General features: G+C 39.1%; 1 protein-coding gene across 1 annotated transcript in view; it reads left to right on the top strand.

The window, feature by feature from the left end:
- Window positions 1–24,652, top strand: part of UTRN (utrophin) — a 387,861-nt gene that overhangs the window by 128,467 nt on the left and 234,742 nt on the right. Inside the window, exons 30-42 of the mRNA XM_054162750.1 lie at window positions 391–552; window positions 882–1,010; window positions 1,447–1,620; window positions 2,269–2,424; window positions 5,366–5,536; window positions 7,069–7,248; window positions 9,713–9,841; window positions 10,030–10,200; window positions 11,321–11,470; window positions 14,299–14,436; window positions 15,043–15,195; window positions 21,480–21,668; window positions 23,287–23,459. Of these exons, the coding sequence (XP_054018725.1) occupies window positions 391–552; window positions 882–1,010; window positions 1,447–1,620; window positions 2,269–2,424; window positions 5,366–5,536; window positions 7,069–7,248; window positions 9,713–9,841; window positions 10,030–10,200; window positions 11,321–11,470; window positions 14,299–14,436; window positions 15,043–15,195; window positions 21,480–21,668; window positions 23,287–23,459 (2,075 nt within the window). The remainder of the gene's footprint in view (window positions 1–390; window positions 553–881; window positions 1,011–1,446; window positions 1,621–2,268; window positions 2,425–5,365; window positions 5,537–7,068; window positions 7,249–9,712; window positions 9,842–10,029; window positions 10,201–11,320; window positions 11,471–14,298; window positions 14,437–15,042; window positions 15,196–21,479; window positions 21,669–23,286; window positions 23,460–24,652) is intronic.

The following is a 24,652-nucleotide window of genomic DNA, read 5'->3' as shown; positions in this document are numbered from 1 at the left end:
CCTTTGTTTTCACACTGTAACAGAGACTTTATTGTTTTGAAAGAAAATGCACAAGTTACTTGTCGAAGAGTATTGATGTGTAGTGTAATACAAAGTCTGTTATTCTCATTGAATAGCTAGTTTTTTTAAATGGCATGTTTTTAATAGAATACTTTCTTTCTTAGGTGATAGGAGAGACCTGCATTATTCACTGTACATCTAGTTGCAGAATTCTCCTTCTATATCAGTGTTTGTCAGTTAATGGTATAAATCACATCAGGCTTCAAAAATTGTTGCCTTTCTAGGTCAGTCATCTGCTCTTTTCAGATGGTCCTCTGGCATACTTTAACTTTGATTAAAATTTGTATTAAATTAGCGATCCATCTTGTCTTTCCTTTCTGTCCCACTCAGGCAGTGAGCCGACAGATCGCCTTGGAACAGCAGCTTCAGACCATGAGGGAAACTGACCACATGTTGCAGGTCTTGCAGGAAAACCTAGTGGATCTTGATAGACAGTTGACATCTTATCTCACTGATAGAGTAGATGCTTTTCAGATGCCCCAGGAGGCCCAGGTATTCCAGTATAAATTTTCACTACAAACCATTTTGAAATATCTTATGAAAGTGTTCAGCCTGGACTTAGTATTTCTTGAAGGTTTTATTTCAATCCTGTTGTTTTCCTGTTTTAAGAAGGTTGTATTGAATAACAGTCTTAGTGTATTTCAATTTTGCAAGCTGTCACCATAGACAGAATATTTAAAATAAACCTCTTAGTGTTTAACTTCAGTGGAGTGGATTTACTTCTGGTGGGTACTATGTGGCAAGCAAGTTTTTATTCCCCTCTCTGCAAATAATCTTGTAACTTTGTTTTTATTTTTTTTCTTGTTTCTGTGACATGGCAGAAAATTCAAGCTGAAATTGCAGCTCATGAATCCACCTTAGAGGAGCTCAAAAAAAGTGCTCGCTCTTTCCCTTCTGCTTCTCCTGAATGCAGGTCTCCCCGTGGTGGAACTCAGCTGGATGCTTTGCAGGTAAAAATGAGTTGCGCTAAGAATTTAGAAGTGAAGACTTTCTGCTGTTGTCAGCCTATAAATTGCCTGGTGCAGACAGCTGAACCTTAGAAGCAAATACTATAGGCTTTTATGTGCTTTCATTAGGAACAAGCAGCTCTAGATGAATCAAAGAAGTTTAAATTTCAGCACTAAATGCTGAAAATCAGAAAGTCTTTGTATTTCGGTAGAATGGGTATTTTGAAAGTGTATGAAAATTGCAGCTCTCTTGCACCTCAGGTGAAGGTTAGGAATATGTGGTAGAACTTGGTTTGGCAAGTAGTGTTGCTGTAGCTTTGTGAGTTGTAATGGCTTGAAAGGTGAGTTAGAATCTAGATGGGAAAAATGCTGTAAGTGTTATTTTGCGACATGTGATACTGATTTAAAACAAATTTTAACCCAATTTTCATTAAAACAGAGAAAACTCCGTGAAGTATCTACAAAGTATCAGCTTTTCCAGAAACCAGCCAATTTTGAGCAGCGCATGTTGGACTGTAAACGAGTGTTGGATGGTGTAAAAGCAGAACTTCATGTCTTGGATGTGAAGGATACTGACCCAGATGTAATTCAAGCTCATCTGGACAGCTGCATGGTACATATGCAATGTTCCTAACTCTTGCTTGACAGTTTTTCATGTGTGGTGGTTCTTGCTTAAGCTCTCTTCTGAGGAAATTTTGATTCATGTCCTGGTGGAACTGGTAAAACTCTTTGCAAAATGTGGGGAGAACAATTGATAACTAATACTCTCTAATTATTCTGTGTAAGAATGTGGACATCAGAGTGGTGGACTATTGATCATAGATGTGGTGGAATATCCAAGTTCTTATAAACTCCCTTTCTTGGCTTATTCTTGTGTTATCTAGAAGCAACACTCTGAGGTCTGCTTAGTTCTTAGTATTTGATCACCACCAATACTATACATAAGGTCATACCTTAGATCAAGTACAGATCACAATGCTAACCTTGGCATGTGGCAATATTATGGATTAACCACTGATAAACTATTGGGATAGTTCTTTGAACTAAGTGAAAATGAAATAGTGAAAATTAAATGATAGTTCTTTGAACTAAGTGAAAATGAAATTAATACTACAATAAAATATGGAACATCAGGAGTTGGAGGTCTTGACAGATACTGTTCTTAGTTTAAATGCAGTCTGATGGTCAAGTCCACAAATGAAGCAAAATCTGAAAATCTGCACTTCTGACTGTTTACCATTATACATATTTGTGATTTTAGAAACTCTATAAGACCCTCAGTGAGGTGAAATTGGAAGTTGAAACTGTCATCAAGACAGGAAGGCAAATTGTACAGAAACAACAGACAGATAATCCCAAGGGGATGGATGAACAACTGACAGCATTGAAATTTCTTTACAATGACTTGGGGGCGCAGGTAAGAAAAACAAATATGAAACATGTCTGCATAGAAATTCCCTTTCTTTTCATGTGAGATGCTGTTTTAACTTTGATTCTGAAGCCAATACTGCATAGGTTGGTTGCTAGGTCCAGGAGCAGTCAACTGAGACATTAGAGATTACAGATAAAAATCTTGTGGTTGTGCAAGACCCCTGTGCTCACAAAGTGTTCCTGAAGAGGCAGTTAGCTGGGCCTCATGCTCTTTAATATTTTATTAATGATCTGGATGAGGGTATTGAGGCCATCATCAGTAAGTCTGCAGATGATACCAAGTTGGGGGCAGGTGTTGAGGTCCTTTGCAGAGGGACCTTGACAGGCTGGACAGATGGGTGGAGTCCAATGGCATGAGATTTAACACATCTAAGTGCCAGGTTCTACACATTGGCCACAACAACCCCATGCAGACCTAAATTAAGAGAGAAGGCCAAGCACATTCGTGCCTGTTCAGTGCTCTGTGTGTGTAGCCGGACTGCATTGTTGGAATAAGAAATATTTTATTGTTGTAAAGTGGAGAACATTCATGAAGGTGTGGATTGTAGTGGAACCTGTACATCTATAACTTGGAAAGGATGTCGACAAAAAAATTAGGGAAGGATAGAAAGGTAGATTTAGTTGCAGTATGTTATGATATTTTTTGTGCCTGATGATTTAAAAATACTTGAGGAGTGCATCAGTTTGAATAAATACATGCAAACACTAGATTGAGGCAGAGGGTAGCTTCTTGAAATGTCAGTTGATTCTGACTTGCTATGCTTGGATTTAGTCTCATGTTTGTGTTAAAGTTTGACCAGACTAATTGTGTAGTCAGTGGGAAATAAAATTGATTATACTGCAGCAAACATCAGATTTCATATTCACAGTACTGAGATGTTTTCAAGGGTAGACTAGATTTTCGGTGAAATTTTTCTGAACAGCTTTCTTCATGCAGATCTGTCAAAATATGAAAAAGAACTGAGTTTTACCTGTGCGACTGGCTGTAATGAATTTATGCATTTATAATTAATAATATTAATATAAAATTTATAATTATGAATATTAATAAACCCATTAACGTTTATTAATATGAACATTTGCCAAAAACATATTAAATAGGTTCGATGTATAGTTAGAATATACATTTACAATGGGAATGTACAATATTTAAGCTAATACAACAGTTTTAAGCAAACCAGGAGGAGCAACAGGGAAAGAGAGATTTCCCTGGTGCAAAATGTCTCTCTACCATGGTGGGGGGGAAATTTGACAAGAACTGTAAATACAGGAGGCCAGTGAATTAATTACTCATGAAAGGTTCTACCCCAAATGGGGGCGTGCCCCTGCTGTACATTAGCCAGGCTCAGCTGTTTGCCGTCAGGAATGCCTTGCGTCTTGGGGCTGGTCAGGCTTCAGCAGTGTGGTGGGAGGTTTATGATGCTTCTTATCTAGGGGTATGGCTTTCCTGGGTAAACTGAGACATAGCAAAACTCTAGTTGCAAGGGGAAGAGAGGCTTGGCTCTGGCTCCTAAGGTTCATGGCTTCTCTAGCTTGCAGTGAGTAGGCTCCTGGCTTCCATCCCTGGCTCTGGACCAGGCAACTTTAGGCAAGGCGGCTTCAAGCAAGGCAAGTCCAAGCAGGCAAGGCAAAGGTGACTACAAATCAGCCTGCTTATATATCTTGCCCTAGATTCAATTGGGCCAATAGGGCAACTGAAGCCAGCAAACAGTTACCCAATGAAAAGGGGTTCTCTCAGGCTCTGGCCGTGAAGGCACAGAAACATAGACCTGGTCGGTGAGAAGCAGTGGCCAGTACAGATGCTCTTACCCCAAAAGGAGACTTGTTTATCCAGACACATTAGGTTCTGTCCCTTTGTTCCTTTTCCCGCATTACCCCGACTTCTACAGGAAGGATGGGGGAAGAGGGGGACCATGTCTAGACACATCAGGGCTTGTCTGGGTTTGTGCTGGGCCTGTTTGGCCCTACCATCACATTGGCTGGATTTTGTACCCACTTGAGTTTTGGTTGAGGAATGTGGTGGTTTAAGCCTTAACTGGGAGTTAAGAGCTCAGATGGGAGCAAGGCTGAGAATCTCTCCCCCCACCCCCTCCCAACAGAGAGGGGAAAAAAGGAAGGAGTAAATCCACCAAACAATAATTTTGAGTTGGCTTGGAAGTAGAGAGGTAAAGAGTTTTCTTTAAACAAAAATATGTGTGTGTGTGTGTGTGTGTGTGTGTGTATATATATGTGTGTGTGTGTGTGTGTGTATAACAATAACAAGAAAGGTTCACAAGGGCAAGGAACAAGGATGGATGGGAGGGGGACAAAGAAGAACAACACAAAATCAGTCTCTCTCTGAAGAGGTGCAGAGGCAGCAGGGAGAAGGATCAGGCCTGACAACGTGGCAGAGGAGCAGAAAAGCAGCCGCAGTAGCTTTCATCCAGGAGAGGCAGGAGCCAAAAGGAGCACTAACAGCTGCAATGTCCTGTTTTTTATACCCTAGCTGAGCAGGGAGGGGGGAGTGGAACAGACTCAGTGTCCCAGGGGGAGAAATGCTCTGCAGGGAGGGCAAAGTACCTGTAAGCCCTCCACCCTGTTTTATTTTTGTTTTCAGAATGGGTGTTAACCCACCACAAAGGATAAGCAAAGTTTAAACATCAATTTGGTGATTTCTAGCTATAAATAAATTGGTATGCAGTTTTCTTAGTCTTCTTTAAGTGTATCTTAATGTAATAGTATTCTAGTTTTATATATCTGCTTTCTATTGTACAATGCAGATGTTCACAAAGGATTTTTCTTTTCAGAGTCTTTCCCTAACACAAGACGGTATTAAGATGCAAGGATGTTATATATTTGGGTGAATATTTTGGCACTTTGGGATTTTTCTGTCTTTTTAAAATCTAATTTTGTTTTCTTTTTTTTTGTTTGTTTTTATATCTTTGTAGGTGACTGAAGGCAAACAAGACCTTGAAAGAGCATTGCAGCTGGCACGCAAAATGAGGAAAGAAGCTGCCTCTTTGTCAGAATGGCTAACTAGCACTGAGGCTGAGCTTGTGCAAAAGTCCACTTCAGAGAGCTTGCTTTCTGATCTAGATTCAGAAATTGGCTGGGCCAAAGTAAGCATGCTTCAAACACCCATAGAAGAAGTTTTTCACAGTATGGCAATGCTGTGTAGAATTAGCTGTGAATACAAATTCTGCTAACTTGTTCCTGAATCTCTTAGGTCACAAAATTTTGGCAGATTCAGTAGATAATATTCAGTACCTTACTGAGTCTGATCTATTTCATCTCTGGCATCTTGCCTCAAAATTAAATGGCTAATGAAATATTAATGATATAGCTTCATATTAGGTATTAATAGGCATTTAAGTGACTTACTGTGTCTCTAACGCAGTTTGTAAGTATAATATTCTGAATTATCAACAATATAATTTTGGGTTGGGTCAAATATTTCACTGGTAGAGGAAACTGAACGTTGGTTGACATTTTTAACGAGAAACATGATTTGTAACTTTTCACTGAAAGATCTTTGTCTTCAAAATGGTGACTCTGCAAAATGAAAAAACTCCTGTAATTCCTTATTTTCTTTCATCTCTAAATTGTAACTCTTGATGAAAGAAGACAAATGTGTTATAATTGTTCTGAAGCAAAGCATCAATTTTTTTCAGTGTAGAAACTTGTATATATAATTAGCAACAACTGTCATTTGATAGTGTTCAGCAATACTGATCTTCCAGTCATCATTTTCTGTCACCTTTTTCTTTTGGAATAGGTGTGTATACTCTTCTAAAACTTGAGAGCTCATGAAATTACAAAAACCATCTAATTATAACCTGTTCTCAGCCATTTTGCTCAGGATTAGCAATTAATACCATTACAGTTTGCTAGGGAAGTATCCCTAAGATTTCTTTCCAAAGAAGCTTGTAAATAGTCATTGAAATATACTTATTACAAACATGCAAGCAATTGTTCATGATTTCTTATGCTGAACGACCAGGAGGACAAGCCTTTGTGTTGCATGCCGACTTGTCCTTTGTCTCTCAAGATTTTTCTAGAGGCAAAAAATATTAGAGCTAAAGGTAGGCAGATATGTAAATATATGTACAGGTAGATGTATGACAACAAGGCTTCTGTAATATGTAGCAAGTTAATTGAACATATGCAGTGAGTAGTGGTGGTTCTCAAAATACCATTCAGCCTTTATCTACCACGTTTCTCATTGTTGCCTACTGTAGAAGTACTTCAATAGGAAAAGATATAGAGGAATCCAAAGTGTCTCTGCATTCTCTGTGATAGGTGACAGGGCAGAAAAGAACCTCTTAAAATTGTACCTGTAATGTGATGTGATGCATTTGGTTTACCTACATGGTGAAAAGGACCTTTAAAATTGTAAAACTAGAAAAAGATTACAAGTTAAGTTATTCAGGACACTTAGATACATTGTGCTCCCTTTCAAAAAAGGGAACCATTCAGAGTAGAATGTAAGTATAATATAATGCATATATATAGTAGGTGATTCTACTTGGTTTAAGTATTTTAGAGTGAAGATGACCTATGATACTATTTATTTCTTGTGGAGGTAAAAATCTGGTTTCCTTGCCCTTACGATTTGGAGCACTGCAGTGTTAATAATGGCCCTTCCTTTCAGAGTGTCCTGAGAGAGTTGGAGAGAAGGAAAGCTGATCTGAAGAGCATCACAGAAAGCTGCACTGCACTCCAGGCCTTGGTGGAAGGGAGTGAGACTTACCTGGAAGAGAAGTTATGTATTCTTAACGCTGGCTGGAGCCGAGTTCGAACCTGGACTGAGGACTGGTGTGACACTTTATTGGTAAGTTGCACATGTGAGAAATAGGGTGGTTCTTCCTCCCCATTTTTCCAGCTGGTGAAGTTTTCACTTGTGTCACTTGGCTGTGATGCAAAGCTTCAATGATGCCTCATGGACTTACTGAAATGTAGAGCAGGTATCTAATTATGTGGATGGAGAGGTGACTCATGAGGTATGATACTGAATACTGAATACTGAATATACAACAAGGAAGGTGGGGAACTGTTTTGCAGGTGTTTTAGATGTGTTGTCAGGCATTGGTTCCGTGCACTTGGTAGTAGTAATAGCTATTGTTCAGTGAGTAGGAGATGAAAATAAAATGCAGAATCTGAAAGTGATGAAAATATGTAAATACACTAGGCAGAGAGTTAACTTGATCTAGTGGGAATAACCTGATTATCTGTAGAGAGTAATTCTAAGTTTAAGATTTGTTTGTGGGTTTGTTTTGTGGTTTTGGGCTTTTTTGGTGTTGTTTTTTTCTTCTTTTGCCTGTCTCTTCCTTCTGGCTCCAGTGCTAGGACTCTGTTCTAGGTTTTTTTCTCCCTAGACTTTTTCATGTGGTTCTTCTTTTCAATATAAAAACCACCATATGCTTTCTCATATCTGTTGTTTTAATATCTTTCTCTTTTATCCCCCCTTCCTCCCATTATATGCTATTACATTTTATTTTTTTGTCTTTATTTGCAAATTTATGTTGCTTTACCTCTTCCCTGTTAATGTTTTAACACTTTTTCTTCTGCTACATGAATAATGCTAGCCTTTTGTGTCTGCTTATTATTTAATTCTCAATAAGATTCTTGTTAGAATTTTTTATGCTGGTGCATTGAAATAGCTTTCTAAACTATCCTTAAAGGGGGCAGTTACCAATACAGATTGGGTCATGGGGCATGCAAGTATTTGTAAAATTGATAGTGAGTTTTCCATTAATTAGTACTACCTAATTCTGCCACATTAAAATGAGAGGCAAAACCCCACCAAGTTATGGAAGTGTTGTTTCTTTCATAAGTTAATTACAACCCAGGAGTTGGATCTTGTGCTTTCTGTGTAATCTTATATAATCTCATGAATTTCTTAATGTAAGTAGAAAATGGAAGGAACTAGCCCCAAAAGATTGATATCTGTGAGGCTCCTTTGCTCTTTATTCAGCCTGAAAGAAACCTCTGTACCAGGTCTAGTATGAATAGGGTGCTTTTGTGTCAATAGATATTCTTGAGATCCAGATGCATTGACAGTTTATTGGATAATTTTCTAGAGGTGTTCAACAAAGCATTCAGGACCCTCTGTCAGCTATTGCTTATTCAAGATAGCCCATAACTGCAAATGTTTAAGCCTATGCCAGCTGAGCCAACAGCATGCGTTTGTGTGGCTGAGTGAATGGAAGACTACACATTTTATACAGCTTAAAGCTGCAAGTTTTGTGAAAAGACAATTCACCTTTAGCAGTCTCTGATGTGGGCTGAAATTGTGGAAACTGATGAATACCTAGATGGTGAGCCTTGTGCATCCTGCCTAATGCCTGTTGTTGGTTGTGCTGTTTCATAATCCAATGATAATCACGGTAAGGGTTTAGCTACCTCACTACTCCTATTTTGCAAGTGCTGTCAGAATGATCCACAACTAAAATCTTTCTAAATTATTGTCTTGTCTGGTGATGAGTGTTGTCTTTGTGCTATTAGGTTACATTGTACTTTCACTAGGTGAAGACAGAAGTTTCTTCATGTTGATGCACTGAGCAACCGTTTTTACTCTTTTTTCCTCTCCCTTTGTTCTGTAGGTCTAAAAAAATCAAAGCTTTTTCATTATTTGTGTTAGGCTTTGGTTTGGTTTTGGGATAAGAAGCTCTGTGCTCAAGCAGGATGGTGCTTCTGAATCTGATAACTTTGTTTTGTCACACAGAATAATGTGTTGTTTCTATCTGTGGCACATAATGTTGTAACTTCTGACTGCATGGAAGCAGATGTAATTAACATGTCTATGATGTGGTGATTTTTCTTAAGAGGAAGAAATATTTTAATGTAATCAGTAAAATATCAAAATTTGACTATCATAGTTTTTAGGTTTTGGTGTAATCCCCTTGCTTGTAAAACAACAGAAATAACTATCACATATAATATGAACTTCTGTATCTGCTAGTGACAATTCAAAAAAGTGGGGCTTTTTTCCTTACTGAGGTGCTGTGGTCTGGCCATATCTTGTCTGTCTGTTCTTTGGAGAAACCCTCACAGCTATGTGTTTCCTTTTCTATGAATTGGGAAGGGTCATATCAAAGGACCTGGAATGAAAACTGAATTCTTGTAAATATTTATTGAAGGTGAAAGGTACAATCAAATCCTAAATGTGTGTTTTCCAGTGTAGTTCCCTTTGGTGCAGAGTGTTTTGGGGGGGGTGTTTCTGGATTTTTTATTTATTTTTTCTCCTTTAAAGTTTCTCACAGTGGTATTTTTTTTTTTTTGTCATCTTTTTCCAGAATCATCAGAGCCAGCTGGAAATTTTTGATGAAAATGTTGCCCACATAAGTACTTGGTTATATCAGGCTGAAGCCTTGCTGGATGAGATTGAGAAGAAGTCAGCAAGCAAAAAGGAGGAAACTGTGAAGGTAGGAAAAGTTGCTGTCTAGTAACTGCTGCTGCATTCTAAATGAAGTCAAGGCAGGCAGGTTTGCTGCCTGTTTTGTCATGATTTTCCACCTCCGCCCAGTGATTTTTATTTGTAATTTTTTAATGTGTGTTTTTTTTTTTTTTTACTTTCCTGGGATAACCATTTGCAATTTCTTATACCTTCTAGCGCTTAATATCTGAGTTAGATGATGTTAGTCTTCGCGTGGACAACGTGCGTGACCAGGCTCTCATCCTAATGAATGGTCGGGGAGTTTCGTGCCGTGAACTTGTTGAACCCAAACTGGCAGAACTAAACCGTAACTTTGATAAGGTTTCTCAGCACATCAAAAGTGCCAAGGTGAGGATGTGTGAGCCCCAAAACATGCTTGGGGAGGTTTATGACAAAATGCTGGCAAATAGCTTTAAGGGGATACGTCTTTATCTTAGAACAGCACTTCACGGAATCACAGACATATTCAGGTTGGAAAAGACCCTCAGGATCACCAAGTCCAACCAATAACCCTACTCTACAAGGTTCACCCCTAAATCATTTCAACAAGCACAACATCCAAACAACTCTTAAACACATCCTGGGTTGGTGACTCAACCTCCTCCCTGGGCAGCCTGTTCCAATGCCTGACCACTCTTTCTGTGAAAAACGTTTTCCTAATGTCCAGTCTAAACCTACCTAGTTGCAGCTTGAGGCTGTTCCCTCTTGTTCTATCACTAATTACCTGTGGGAAGAGACCAGTGCCAGCCTCTCCACAAGGTCCTTTCAGGTAGTTGTTGACAGCAATGAGGTCTCCCCACAGCCTCCTCTTTTTCAAACTAAACAGCTCCTTCAATTGCTCTTCATAAGATTTATTCTCCAGGCTCTTCACCAGTTTTGTTGCCCTCCTCTGCACTTGCTTCAGCACCTCAACATCTCTTCTGTATTGAGGTGCCCAAAACTGAACATGATACTTGAAGTGTAGCCTCACCAGAGATTAATACAAAGGGACAGTGACCTCCCAACATTGCTGCTTTTGGTGCTCTTTTAAGTGTACATATTTACATGTGAAAAATGGTCAGACTGATTTTATAAGAGCTGCTTTTTGTGGCTGAGTAACAGGTGATGCCTTGAGTTTCAAGGAAAAATTTGCAAATAATTGTGTGTTATAAAGATGCAGAAAAATGTATATATTGCAGTACATAGACATGCTATAGAACAACACCATAAGGTAATGGAACTGGAAGGTTTTTGTTTGAGACCAAAATGCTCAGACTGAAGTTTGAAGATAGAGGCTTGATGATACCTATTGACAGTGTGCAAGCTGACTGTCAGTGGTAAATCAAACAACTCTTGCAAATTTTTTTTATACTGCTATTTGATGGTCATACAAACTGATACCCCTGGAGAATTGGTGTAAATCATTAAATTATGTATGATAGCTCAGACAAAAATTTCAGCTCGAACACAGTTACATTTTTCTTCGCAGATGCTTGTTGGACAAGAACGACTTCCTGTCATGTCGGAGTCCCATGAACTCAGAGGAGCATTTCCAGACCTGGAAAAGTTTGAGAGTGACATACAGAGTATGTTAAAAATCGTGGAAAAGCATCTGGAGCTGAGTGGGGAAGATGAAAAGGTTTGTGAGCAATGGAAGAATTAAATAACTGATTAACTCTCTTTCTGTGTTGTCCTCATGTTACATTCTGTGACACTGGGGGAATTCTGAGAAACTCTTTTAAAGATGGGAGTAGACGATGAAGAGAATTTTGAGGTTGTTGTGCAGTTTCCCCATACTTTTCCCCCAGCTCTTGCTTCTTGGCTGATGCGTTGAAAGTAAGTAGTCATACATCAGCCTATATTTTCATCATGGGTTTTAGATAATTCAGGTAGTGACCTTTGACTTCTAATTTCTTTTTCTGCTAAGAGTAGCTGATTATAAAGAAACCTTCCTGTAAAATTGATATAGTACAGAACTTTTTTTCTTTCTTTGTATCTGTCTGAATTGACATTGAAATGGTTACTTAATGTAGCTGAGACTCTTAGTATGTATTCAGCAATTTGGAGCCACTGTTCCATTCAGTGTGTGTGTGGTTTTTTTTGCTCTTCAAATTTAAAATGATGTGATATATTGAATCACTGTGCATAGAATCGTAGAATCATGGAATGGTCTGGGTTGGATGGGACCTCTGAAGGTCACCTAGTCCAACCCCCTCTGAGTAAACAGGGGCATTCTCAATTAGATCAAGTTGCCCAGAGTACTGTTGAGCCTCACTTTCAATATCTCCAGGGACAGGGTGCACACCACTCCCCAGGCAACCTGCTCCAGTGTTCCACTACCCTCATGGTAAAGAACCTGTTCCTAACATCCAACCTAAATCTGTTCTTCTCTAGTTTGAAGCCATTGCCTCTTGTCATAGAATCATAGAATCAATAAGGTTGGAAGAGACCTCAAAGATCCTATCTCTCCAGGCCTTTGTAAACAGTCTCTCTCTCTATCCTTCTTGTAAACCCCCTTTAGGTACTGAAAGGCCCCTATTAGGTCTCCCCAGAGCCTCCTCTTTTCCAGCCTGAACAACCCCAGCTCCCTCAGCCTGTCTTTGTAGCAGAGGTGCTCCAACCCCTGATCATTTTTGTGGCCCTCCTCTGGACCCACTCCATCAGGTCCGTGTCCTTCCTGTATTGAGGGCTCCAGACCTGGACATAGTACTCCAAGTGAGGTCTCACCAGAGCAGAGTAAAGTGGCAGAATCACCTCTCTGGATCTGCTGGCTACACATCTTTTGATGCAGCCCAGGATGTGATTGGTCTTCTGGGCAGCAAGCACACACTGTCTGCTCATGTCCAGCTTCTCGTCCATCAGCACCCCCAAGTTGTTTTCCACAGGGCTGCCTTCTAACACATCATCCCCCAGTCTGTATTGATCACAAGGGTTGTTCCAGCCCAGGTGCAGAACCCTGCATTTGCTGTTGTTGAACCTCATGAAGTTCACTTGTGCCCACCTCTGCAGCTTGTCCAGGTCCCTCTGGATGACATTCTGTCCCTTTGGCATATTGACAACACCACTCAGCCTGGTGTCATCTGCAAACCTGCTGATGGTGCACCAGATCCCACTGTCTATATTGTTGATAAGAATGTTAAACAGTACAGGTCCCTGTATGGACCTCTGAGGGATACCACTTGGCACTGCTGTCCATCTGGACATCAAGCCATTGAGGGGAGGTAGCTGGAGATGAGGTGCAAATAAAAGTGTTGCAATATGGCAACAAGTCCAAAGAAGAATGTGGAACAAAATTATATTTTTCTAAATTCTTGTTTAGGGGTCTGCAGTTCACCTGTATAAAGCTATCATACGCTGTATGCTGCACTGGTTAGGCTGCACCTCGAGTACTGTGTCCAGTTCTGGGCCCCTCAGTTTAGGAAGGATGTTGACTTGCTGGAGCGTGTCCAGAGAAGGGCAACAAAGTTGGTGAGGGGTTTGGAACACAAGCCCTATGAGGAGAGACTGAGGGAGCTGGAGTTGCTTAGCCTGGAGAAGAGGAGACTCGGGGTGACCTTATTGCTCTCTACAACTACCTGAAGGGTGGTTGTAGACAGGCAGAGGTTGGTCTCTTCTCCCCGGCAGTCAGCACCAGAACAAGAGGACACAGTCTCAGGCTGCACCAGGGGAAGTTTAGGCTGGATGTTAGGAAGAAGTTCTATACAGAGAGAGAGTGATTGCCCATTGGAATGGGCTGCCCAAGGAGGTGGTGGAGTCACCATCATTGGAGGTGTTCAGGAGGAGACTTGATGGGGTGCTTGGTGCCATGGGTTAGTTGTTTAGGTGGTATTGGATTGGTTGATGGGTTGGATGTGATGATCTTGAAGGTCTCTTCCAACCTGATCTGGTCTATTCTATTCTATTCTATAATTTCTCTGTACCTTGTTCTTTATAGCTTTGTAGGATACAAATGTGGGTAAAGAACTGTCAGGCTACCTCATCTGCCTTCTGTTTAAGCATGTGAAATGCTAAAAACTGAGCTGGAAAGTTGAATACTGTGTGTTATTTTCTATAGATGTACACTACAGAAAACAATATTAAAAGGCCTCTATGGAAGGACCTATTGTTCTAGAACACTTTGTTCCCTTTCTGCTTTTGAATATTTATTTTTCTTTTTGTTTTCTTGTAAGCTTGCTTGTTATTGTCGAGGAATGTTTAGAATAGAAACAGAGCTGATGTCCTAACGTCCTCTTGCTGTGGCTGCCTACAGTTGGCTTCATTGAGTGAGCTTCCTGCAGGGCATCTCATTATGAAGTTTTTGGAATGACTAAGTTGGATTTTAGGATTTAGTAGTTGTGGAGAAGAATTTCAGCTTGAGTGTCTTGTAATAGTTTGGTACCATTACTGTTAATATGTGAACAGTAATAAATTCATTTTGGAAACCACAGCTGAGCTTTCTATAGATAATACAGACTTGTGTAATTTTAGATGGATCAAGAAAGAGATCAGATTGAAGAAGTTTTACAGAGAGGAGGACAGATGCTACAGCAGCCTATGGAAGACCATAAGAGAGAGAAGATCCGCATACAACTGTTGCTTCTGCAGAAAAAGTACAACAGTGTGCAGGTATGATCATGATAGTTACTGCAGTTAAAGGTCATTTATACAATCCTCTCTTCAGTATTCCACTTACAACCTGGTTATGACTTTTAAATTTTTAGTGTACAAGATTCTCTGGGGAAGAGTTAAATGTGATACGTGCAATATGACTCCAAATCTTTGCAACTCCAAAGCACAAATTTTGTCATTCCAAGGTTTTGGGGGAGTAATTTTGATTTTTGATTTTTAATTTTTTTTTAAAAGTCCTATTGTGAGCTTCCCAGGGGGTCACCCTATATGAATCTACACAGGTGGATGCAGATAGTGGGGTGTTTGCTTCACTTGTCTTTGATATTCTACCACCACAGTGTATGGAGTGACTTCATAGACATATGTACACAAGCACATTCACAGAGTCCTCAGCTGAAGAAATTTGTGTGAATATGAGTCTGCTCTTGGATTCCTGTTCTTCCTCTAGAGAGTACCTTCAGCAATTGTGGACTCTAGCACACTGTGTATTTTGGAATTGGCTTCTTCAAAAAAATCCCTCAAGTATTTTTGTTTTTCAAGTACGATCTGTTCTGTTCACTATTTACCTCTTACACCATTTTTTCCTAATACACTGGATTGTAGGAGTGCAGGTCATTTCAAAGGAGGCAGGTGGTGGAGCTATCTCCGGTGTTTTCCCGGTATAAGAAGGAACATGACAGTCTGATGAAGTGGTTGGATGAGGCTGAGCACCGTTTGCCAGGACAACAAGGTGTAGAAGGTGAACAAAAGTTACAGGTAAATGAGCCTTTTTTTCTTACAGCAGTGAATACTGAATGGGCTTTAGAGATGATACTCAGTTTTTATGGCTGTTCTTTTAACACCACCTTGGAAACAAATGTTTTCAAATGGCAGCATTCATTTTTCTTTCAGAAATTATCTTCATACACTAGTTAGGTATTAGTCTGGACCCATGATGACAACCTCGCTATCAGGCACAGAGGAGTGGGCTCTGGGCAGTGTGGTTGAATCAGGACAATTTCTCTTGTCAGCCTTGCTTATGTGGGTATTATGTTTAGCTCATTTTGATGCCCTGGCTCAAATAGCCTGATTCTGTGTCTGGTTGCTGCAGGTACGATAAAATCTTCATCTGGGGGTCAAACTCTGTGCCTCTGCCTCCTGTGATTGGGATGTTGTAACCACTCTGACACTGCCTTTTGCTGATTCAAGTGGTTAGGGAGTGATAATTACCATTGTGATTGATACCACTGTACACAATGAAGATTAATAAAAATTACAAAGGTTGACATATATCTGATGAGAAGAGCTATGTGTTGTGTGTGTGTGAGGATCTTGATAACTGATGTCAAGATCTGAGAAAAATACTGCCCAGAAAGCTGTATGTCTTAGCTGTTGAGAGCAGAGAAACTTGCAGTGTTTGTTTTGGTTTTTATTGTGGTTTTATTGTGGTTTTGTGGTGTGTTGTTGTGTGTGCTTGCTTGTTGTTTGTTTTGTGGTTGGTTGGTTTTTTGTGTGTGTTGGTTTATTAAAAAAAATAATTAAAATTTCTCATTTTCACATTTCAAAACACTTTGGCTGCATGGTAATTCTATTAATATTTTAGTCAATAACAGTAAGGAACCTTGTAAAGCACCAAGTAATTTCTTGGACAAGCTTGGGAGCCAGGCAGTCTGTTAAGTACTTCTTAGTTTCTGCATTTGAAGCTTCATAATTAAACCAAATCAATCTCCTTTTGACTGCTCTGTAGCTTTTTAACCCAGCACCAAGTAACTTGGAGGCAGGGGTAAAATGTGCTGGATCTTTGAGACCCCACAAAATCACAATGTGGTGTTCTTTATCCACAGCTGTAGTGCTGTCTGTCTTCAGCTCCCTGTGATAGTTGCAGGCTTATAGCAGACAGTCTGCTCTCCTTAGTCATGCAGCCTATTCAATATCAGTGCACCTTTTAAAGCTGTCTCTTCTTAGACAGACTTCTCAAGTTATAGATCTTCCACACAGAGCTGGGCAGCAAAGATGGCTCCACGGTCTGTTTAACTGCCCGATATCTAACTTCTCTGCTGGGTCCTCAGTAGTTGCTCCTGGTGTACTGTGTGCCTTGCACATGAGCTCCCTGGGACCTGATTGATGCTGGGGAATTAGAAAGAAATGGGAACCCATACGTAGTTAAAACCCATCAGTTACCAGATTGGAAATAGAAAAGGGTGCCCCGTCTTTGCTAATGGAAGGAGACCAGTTGTGCCACAGATGGTCTTCCTTGTCACTGTTGGTTTCGTACAGGTTGACAGGACATTTTGTCTACTGTAAAGCCCTTTTCCTTAAGGATATACTGCAGCTAATCCCCGGTACTACCGAATCGTTTTCTGGATTACTGCCTCTTGCTATCCGGGTGCTGAATGTAGAATTTAATGTAAATATGGAATACCATAGCAATTACAATAGACTGTTGATGGAAAAAATTATCTTTGCTCAGAATTAGTGAAACTGTGTAAAATATCCTTATACATCCAGATGTAGTTTTATAGTCTGGCTGGGTCAAGTAGGCTTTCAGAAAGGGATGATAGCAGTTTTCATTACTGCTGTGAAACTCGGAAACTGCTGCTTTCACTTCTTGTGTCTGTGCCTGTAGCTTTCTGATGTTTAAGTGGTAAGGTAGCCTGTCTCAAGTGATGTTATTTTCCTGTTCTTTCTCCCACTTTACTAATTGAACATTAAAAATGGTATGGGATCATGCAGATTCTAAAAGAAGGAACAGATGAACACAGTTGCTCCAGTATTTTCTTGGAGCCGCTATACTTGACCTAGCTTCAGCACCAGGGAGATCTCCTAATGATAAAATTCTGCAACAGAAACTGCTGCCACCTCTGTATTTATTACCTGTTCTGTGCCTGAACACCCTTCTCCTCTCTTCTTTAATCATCAGAGAGTGTCTGTTGAAGGTGAGGAAAGGGAAACCCTGGTGTATCCATAGAGCCCACATACTACTTAAGAGCAAATTGCAGTACTCTTTGCTTAGCTCAGGACTGAGGAGTAAATGAGTTCTGGACCCACTGGTGCACAACTGGCTCAAACCCTCACCTTAATGTAAGGAAGGTGAAGTGAGCAGAGGAGGAGAAACTAGTGTTTGAAATGTTTCTTTTGCTTCCCATTTGTTCATTTCAGACATCAAGCTGGAGAGTAAACTTCAATTAATGTTTTACGTATTCTTTGTTTTTGTAAGTGTGTGGAGGAGAGCACTTATTTATGGTGCTTGAAGGTCATACATATCTATATATGTAAGTATGTATGTATATATCTGTCTGTAAGTAGCTGGATCATAACTGTTCCTCCTCATGTATACTGATAGGGATTATGGAGTAAAGTGTCTGAAATATTAGTAACCTTTCTGCATAGCAGGTAGTTCTGAATAACTCTTGCTTTGCTATACATCTGTTTGCTAGAAGAGCCTGCATCAGAAGTTTGTATTTCCTTGAGTTCCTTTTTTCTAACCTTGCTTTACTATTTATTTAAATTGCTCTATTCTGACTTGGCTCAAAATGAGGGAAAGGAAATACTAAACCTCTAATTGCAGGTTCCTGAGAGATTTTTGCAGGTTTTAGAAAACTGTTTTGAAGTGAAAATGATAATTTTGCAGATGGTAAGTGAATTTGCTGTTCTGGGCACAGTGCAGTTTTTCCTATTAACTGAAACACAGGCACCATCTTAAAGACTCTTGAAGTGTTATTCCAGTAATAAAAAAAACATGTTTATTTGCCTCTTGTACTTTTTATAGAGAAGGTTCGTGATTACTTAAATATGAACCATTAGGTATGTTGCCAGCAAATACATTGCTTACTGTCTTCATTAGTTAACTTTAAAGAGCAAGTAAAACGGACAGGAGATTTTAGATTTGGAAAACATTTTTCTAGAAAATGGACTGAAATATTTTGAGTGTGAGAGAAGGGGCAAGGAATGGTTACAAAATGAGCATCCCTAATCAAAAGGGTATTTATTTGTGGAGGCAGCAAATAATGTGTGGTAATCTGAGATTAGACTATGCAAGCACTTCAGGTTAAAATATTTATGTAGTTAGACATACAAGGAAATTTTTTTTAATTATATCAATTTCCTGAGGATCTTTTCCAAAATCAACTTGGAAGCAAGTCAGAGTATCTCCCAGAGTTGAATCTTCAGTAGGTTTTGTTTCAAAACATATTGAAGTGGGGAAAAAAAAAAAGGGAAAGGAAAGCTGGAATCAAATACTGGATTGCAAGTCAAACTAGATGCTAAGCATAGGAGGAAAACAGTGAATTAAATTAATTTTTAGCAGCTCCCATTGAGATGCCTTTTTAATCGAATATACATTGCTGACTATTCTGCTTTTCGTCCCAATCCTACATTTTCCCTACTATTTAAAGATACTCTGTCACTGAAATGATAGTAGAAAATTGCTATTGTCATGAAGTCAGATTTTCTTCTAAGTAATCCTTGATTAACTTTTTATTGTTATGTAAGAAGAGAGTGTAGTTGTCTATTTCTTTTTTGTTCTTATGGTTGTTTTCTTTTTTGTTGAAAACAACCAAAACCAGACACAAAGCAAACAAAAAATACCCAACATACCAAAATAATAAAACCCAGCTTCTGCAACATTTAGGTGTTTGATTTGTGAGACAGTCAAACTTCTGCTCTTCTGTTTTAAATTTTTATTTGTAGTACATTATGCTGCATTGTAGAAGCTGCTGGTCTGCAGTATGAGATAGAGAACAGCTGAACAATTAAAATTCAACTGTGGTAAACCAGTAGTGTGGTTTTTAACACTTGCATATGTTCACCTTTATAAAAGAGGGTTATGAAAAGGGGAAACATCATCTCGGTTCATAGGAGGCACCTGGAGATTAGTAATAAGGTTTGCTCTGCGGAAGTGGCACCAGGAGTAATTCACTGCTTTGCAGAAGAGCAATAACCTGGTCCAGGATGGTTCTACAGGGGAAGCAGAAAGTTTCAGTATATGTCAGTGTTGGCAACATGTGGAGAACAAGTTTGCTGCATGCTAACAGTTGTCAGCTTAAATCCTGAACGAGTTTTTTCCAATAGGAAATAAAGCAATGGGTGTGAAATAGAAAGATACAAAGGCCAGTGGCCTATTCATTTGGGTGAAGTCTAGATTCTGGACTGTAGCCTGTGTGAAGATAGGACTTGAGGGATGATAGAAAGTTAGTGAAAACACCTTCTGAAGGTGTTGCAGGTGGCTGTGCTGCATCAGGCATTCTGGTGTATGTTCAAACCCTGGTTTATTCCACATTACTGGGGGAAAGCTACTTAAACAATCTTTGATTTCTCAGGAGCTGGGGTTTCTACTTCCACAGGAAATCACATCAGTGTCTAAGCCTTGGGATTTTGTTCCAAACTTCAGTGATCAAAGCTGACAAAATATATACAGTGCTTCAAGAAAACATGTTTAGGGACCAAAATGCTGGATTTGTAGCTAAAGCATATGGAGGAATTGATAGGTTTTACTGCGATGTTTGCTTGCTGTATTGTTAGTGAATCAAATGCAATGCTGAGTATTTTATGGTGCTTCTCAGGAACATTTTTGTTCAGAGGGTTCAATGTATGCTTAAGTACCTTTCAGGTGCAATGAGTGACTCCAAATGTTCCATGTTTAATGGGAAAGGTCTTGAGGAAATACAACTCTCCCCCAACTTTCAGTAGAGGGATGACTGTCTACTTTAAAAACAAACAAAAATGCCCCAAACTAGTACAAACCAAATAAAACCCTTAGGAGCATTTAGTACATGAGAAGAAATCCTGAATAGCAAATATATGAACGTACCCTTTCTGCTGCAGTTCTCATTTTTTGCCTTCTTGCACTACACATGCTGCATATGCTAGGTTCCAGTTAATTTGACATATTTGAAATCCTCAGATATAGGTGGATGTGTTTTGCAACAGCCTTGTTAGTGGTGGGGCTTAATATTTTACTGTTGGTCAGTTGTGCTTTGCAGACTAACTGCAAAATAAAATTCACTGGCTGAAATCACTGAAAATGTGGATTTATTCTTCATGCCCTTAAAGTTATTCTCAGCTGTTAGTAAATTTTACAGTTGAGTGTGTCTGTCTTGTTTGACTCAAATTCACTGAGTACAGGATGGTGGCTTAAAAGTTGTTTGAATTCTTGAGTATTTGGTGGCAGCTTTATTTTTCAGTTGCTGAGTTTAAGGAACTGGGCTGTTTTCAGAGATGGTAACAGAATCCTGTTGCACAAGATGCCTTTTTTGTAAGCAGAAAGCTGCTATTGATTTTTGATGTATTTGTTTCACCTGCATCTACTATCTTTGCCATGCAGAGCAGAGTTTAGCTTCTTGCAGCTGGTTTCCTAAATGATGTCCTGGATCTAAATCATTGTGATTAAGAAAAAGAGCCATTAAATTACTTTTCTTGCCTTTTTTTTTTTTTTTTTTTATCTGCTAACATGGTATTTGGCTAGATAGTGCAGTCTCACAGCCACAGTTAGATAAGAATTGCTGAGCTCTTGAGGAGTTAAGTGTCTCTTATTGTTGCAAAAAGCATATTGTGGTACTGGTGGAGCACTAATTTAAAAAATGCTTGGGAGTGGGGATGCTTATTGAAAGAGTGTGGAGAGGAGAGGGAAAAAAAACAAACCAAGAAAGAAAAAGCTGCTTCAGTAGATTAACTTCTGGGAGACCTGATAATGAAGGAAGGAGGCAGTGGGTTGTAATTATAACTAGCTACAGGCTCAATCAAGAAGTGTAAGTTCCAGAAATGCTGCTTCTCTTAACTTAATCCTCACCAGTGTCCTTCCCACTACCCAGAGTTCTAATGAGGAATGATACAGGGTCATTATGATGCATCTACAATTTTCTCTTTTTAAAATAAATACAGAAAGAGTTTTCTGCAGGACTTTCAGCTTTATGCAATTTTGATGGAAAGGCCTTTGTTTTGTCTTTTAACGTAGAAAAGTGTTCTATTCTGGAGACACCTTGCTGAAGTAGTTTTGTCTTAGGTGGGTTGTTTTTTTTCATTACTTGTTCTTTGAAATGTAAAATGAGCTTTCATGGTTTTAGGCAACGCCTGTCCAGCAGAGGTTAAAAAGCCACTTTGCAGAAGTTAGGACCTTACCTTTTTCGGCTGAATACTTGGTTGAAATCAACAAAGTCTTGCTGGCCATGGCTGATGTTGAACTGCTGCTGAATGCACCTGAGCTAAATATTGGCATCTATGAAGATTTTTCAACTCAGGAAGATGCACTGAAGGTACTGAATGTCTAAGCATTGTATGCTGAGGGAAGAAAAAGGGATGGGAATAGCAGAAGAAAAAAAGGCCATTGTAGCAACTGTGTAGCTGTATTTGTATTTTTACCTCAGTATATGCTGGATCAATATGCATTGAAAATTTAGCTACAAAATTCTTGTTTAAATTTCTTTCTATGCAGAGTCTGGATACAAAGTGGAACAGTGTGGAAACTGGGTGGGAGGTTGATGGAAAAGAATGTAACATCTCTTGTTAGAGAAATTGTGGTTTTTATCACGTACTCTACATGATATATAGAGAAAAGACAAAGCCAATCTCCTATGGTCCTGCTTGATCTCCTTAACACTGCTGCTAATCTGTCCCATGTGAGAAAGAATTTAATTAAGAATAGGGAGAAAGGGAGATTCTTGACTTCTGTATGAAGCTATATATCAGGGCATAAGATGGTACCTGTGCTGATTAGCAAAGCATCAATATATACTCAATTTTCATCTCCCATTTCTCATTGTCAGCCAGTGGATTTACTTGTGTGAATAATAATGAGGTAGTACTTAAGGATTTGCCCTTCTTCAAAAGGGGATGAAGAAAGCATGTTTGAAAATACTGTATCCTCCTGTCGAATGTGAGTTAAGTATGAGTCCTGGTTAAGGAATACAGTACAGAGATTCCCACAAAAAAACCCTTGTGTTTGAAAATTCCACATGGCGTGGTGCAATGTAGTTGGACCTCTATATTAAGGTGTGTTTAAAAAATGCCATTTTGGTGTGGAGACCTCATCTGATTTTGAAATTTTGGTATATTCTGAGGAAGCAAATAGCAAAGCATAGAACTTTCAGAAATGGTACTGTTTTAAATTAAAAAAGGTAAGTAAATTCTACTGCTAGCATAGAATACTTGTCCTACATGGAATGTTTGTCTTACAACAGCATCTAGTTTAAAGATATTTTCATATATCACTCATATTTGAGAAATACTGCTTTAACTTTGTCATTTAAATCTGAAGCTTTATAGCTTACGCTTTTGCACTTCTGTGTGTAGGGGAGATTACATGAATCATAAAGAAGTGACATTTTTTGGTTAATTTTTTACATAAGAAGGAACGTGCACATTGTCTTCATGACACAGGCAGATGGGTTTAATAATGAAGATAATGTTTTGAGAAGGAGGTCATGCCTATTTACCTCAAAAACAGATTAGATATATAAAGTTGTTTTATCCTTTTTGTGAAAAAAATGAAAAGGACACATGCTTAAAATGGACTATTCAGTCCATTTGTAAAACTGAATTAATCTGATGCTGATGGTCAGGATCTTACTGTAGGTACTGATTTTTGGAAACAGGAGGAGAAACTTCTTTACAGTGAGGGTGATGGAGCACTGGAGCAGGCTGCCCAGAGAGGTTGTAGAGCCTCCTTCTCTAGAGACATTCAAAACCCACCTGGAAGTGTTCTTGTGCAACCTGCCCTAGGTGATCCTGCTTTGGCAGAGGCTCTATGATCTCTGGAGGTCCCTTCTGATCCCTATTGCTCTGTAATTTTGAGGAAATGACTTTATGATTGTTTTTTTATTACTATTATTTCCTTCGGGTGTTCAATGGTTTTTGTAATCACTCTGCTTGCAGAACATAAAAGATATTTTGGATAAACTTGGGGATCAAATTGCAGTTATACATGAGAAACAGCCTGATGTTATATTAGAAGCATCTGGACCTGAGGCAATACAAATAGGAGATGCATTGACCCAGCTGAACGCGGAATGGGACAGAGTTAATAGAATGTACAATGATCGTAAGTGGTAAGTCAAAGATGTTTGGTTTCTGTGACCATGTGGTAAATATTCTATGTATTTGAAAATAAGTTTTTACAAAGGAGCCTTAATGATGATAATGAAGAGTTTGGGAGTTATCAGCTTTAATATGTTAGTATTGCACAATAATTGCCAGAATTACTGTATGACAAAACAGTGAATATGCAAATCATAGTTTGGGTCCTTATATGAAGCTGATTTCTTCTACAGCAGAAAATGGAATAGTTTGTATACAAAATAATAATTTAAAAAAGTGTTTGCAAAGGTATTGCAAAGCAAAGTTTCAGAAGAAAAATGTTGAGTATGGTATCTTTTATCAAATAATTCACAGCCGTTTTTGAATGAAAGTAGAAGTTTGAAAGGATGGGGGTTTTAAAGTATAGGACATATGATAGTTGCCAGTAATCTTTGTAGGTAATCGAAGATGAGAGATGGTCATATTATAAAATGCTGTGGTTGAGAGAACAAGAGAATAGTGAAATAGGCACTTAAGAAAAATGCATCTCTCATTTTCTTTCCACAAACATCAAATAGTTGTAATTTTATGTATGCCAAAAAAGCAGGAAAAAGGAAAGTAAACTCAGCTTTGATATTTCCTCATCCATTGCACAAGATGCTCTAAACTGATAATACATATCTGAATCAACTTTAAATGTTTAAAACCAAGCTCAATACCACTTAGTCAGACATGGAAAAGTGTGTCAGGCATTTTAAGTTAGAAATGGTTAATGGCTGCCCAGGGGGTTGTGGAATCTCCCTCTCTGGAAATACTCAAAACCCACCTGGATGCATTCCAGCGTGATGTGGTATAGATGATCCTGCTTTGGCAGCGGGAGTTAGACTAGATGATCTTTCGAGGTCCCTTACAACCCCTAACATTCTGTGGTTGTGTGATTCTGTGAAAGTACATGTTCAGCAAGTTACTCAGCAGCATTCTCTGTTGCTACAGAATACACCAGGTTGGAAAAGACCTCAGAGATCAAGTCCAACCTATCACCCAGCACCATCTAATCAACTAAACCATGGCACCAAATGCCTAATCCAGGCTCTTCCTAAACACCTCCAGGGATGGTGACTCCCACCTCCCTGGGTAGCCCATTCCAATCACCAATCTCTCTTGCTGGGAAGAACTTCTTCCTAACATCCAACCTAAACCTCCCCTGGCGCAGCCTGAGACTCTG

The sequence above is a fragment of the Dryobates pubescens genome, chromosome 6, assembly GCF_014839835.1.
Source record: "Dryobates pubescens isolate bDryPub1 chromosome 6, bDryPub1.pri, whole genome shotgun sequence".
NCBI lineage: Eukaryota > Metazoa > Chordata > Aves > Piciformes > Picidae > Dryobates > Dryobates pubescens.
This window is presented reverse-complemented; position numbering and strand designations above follow the sequence as displayed.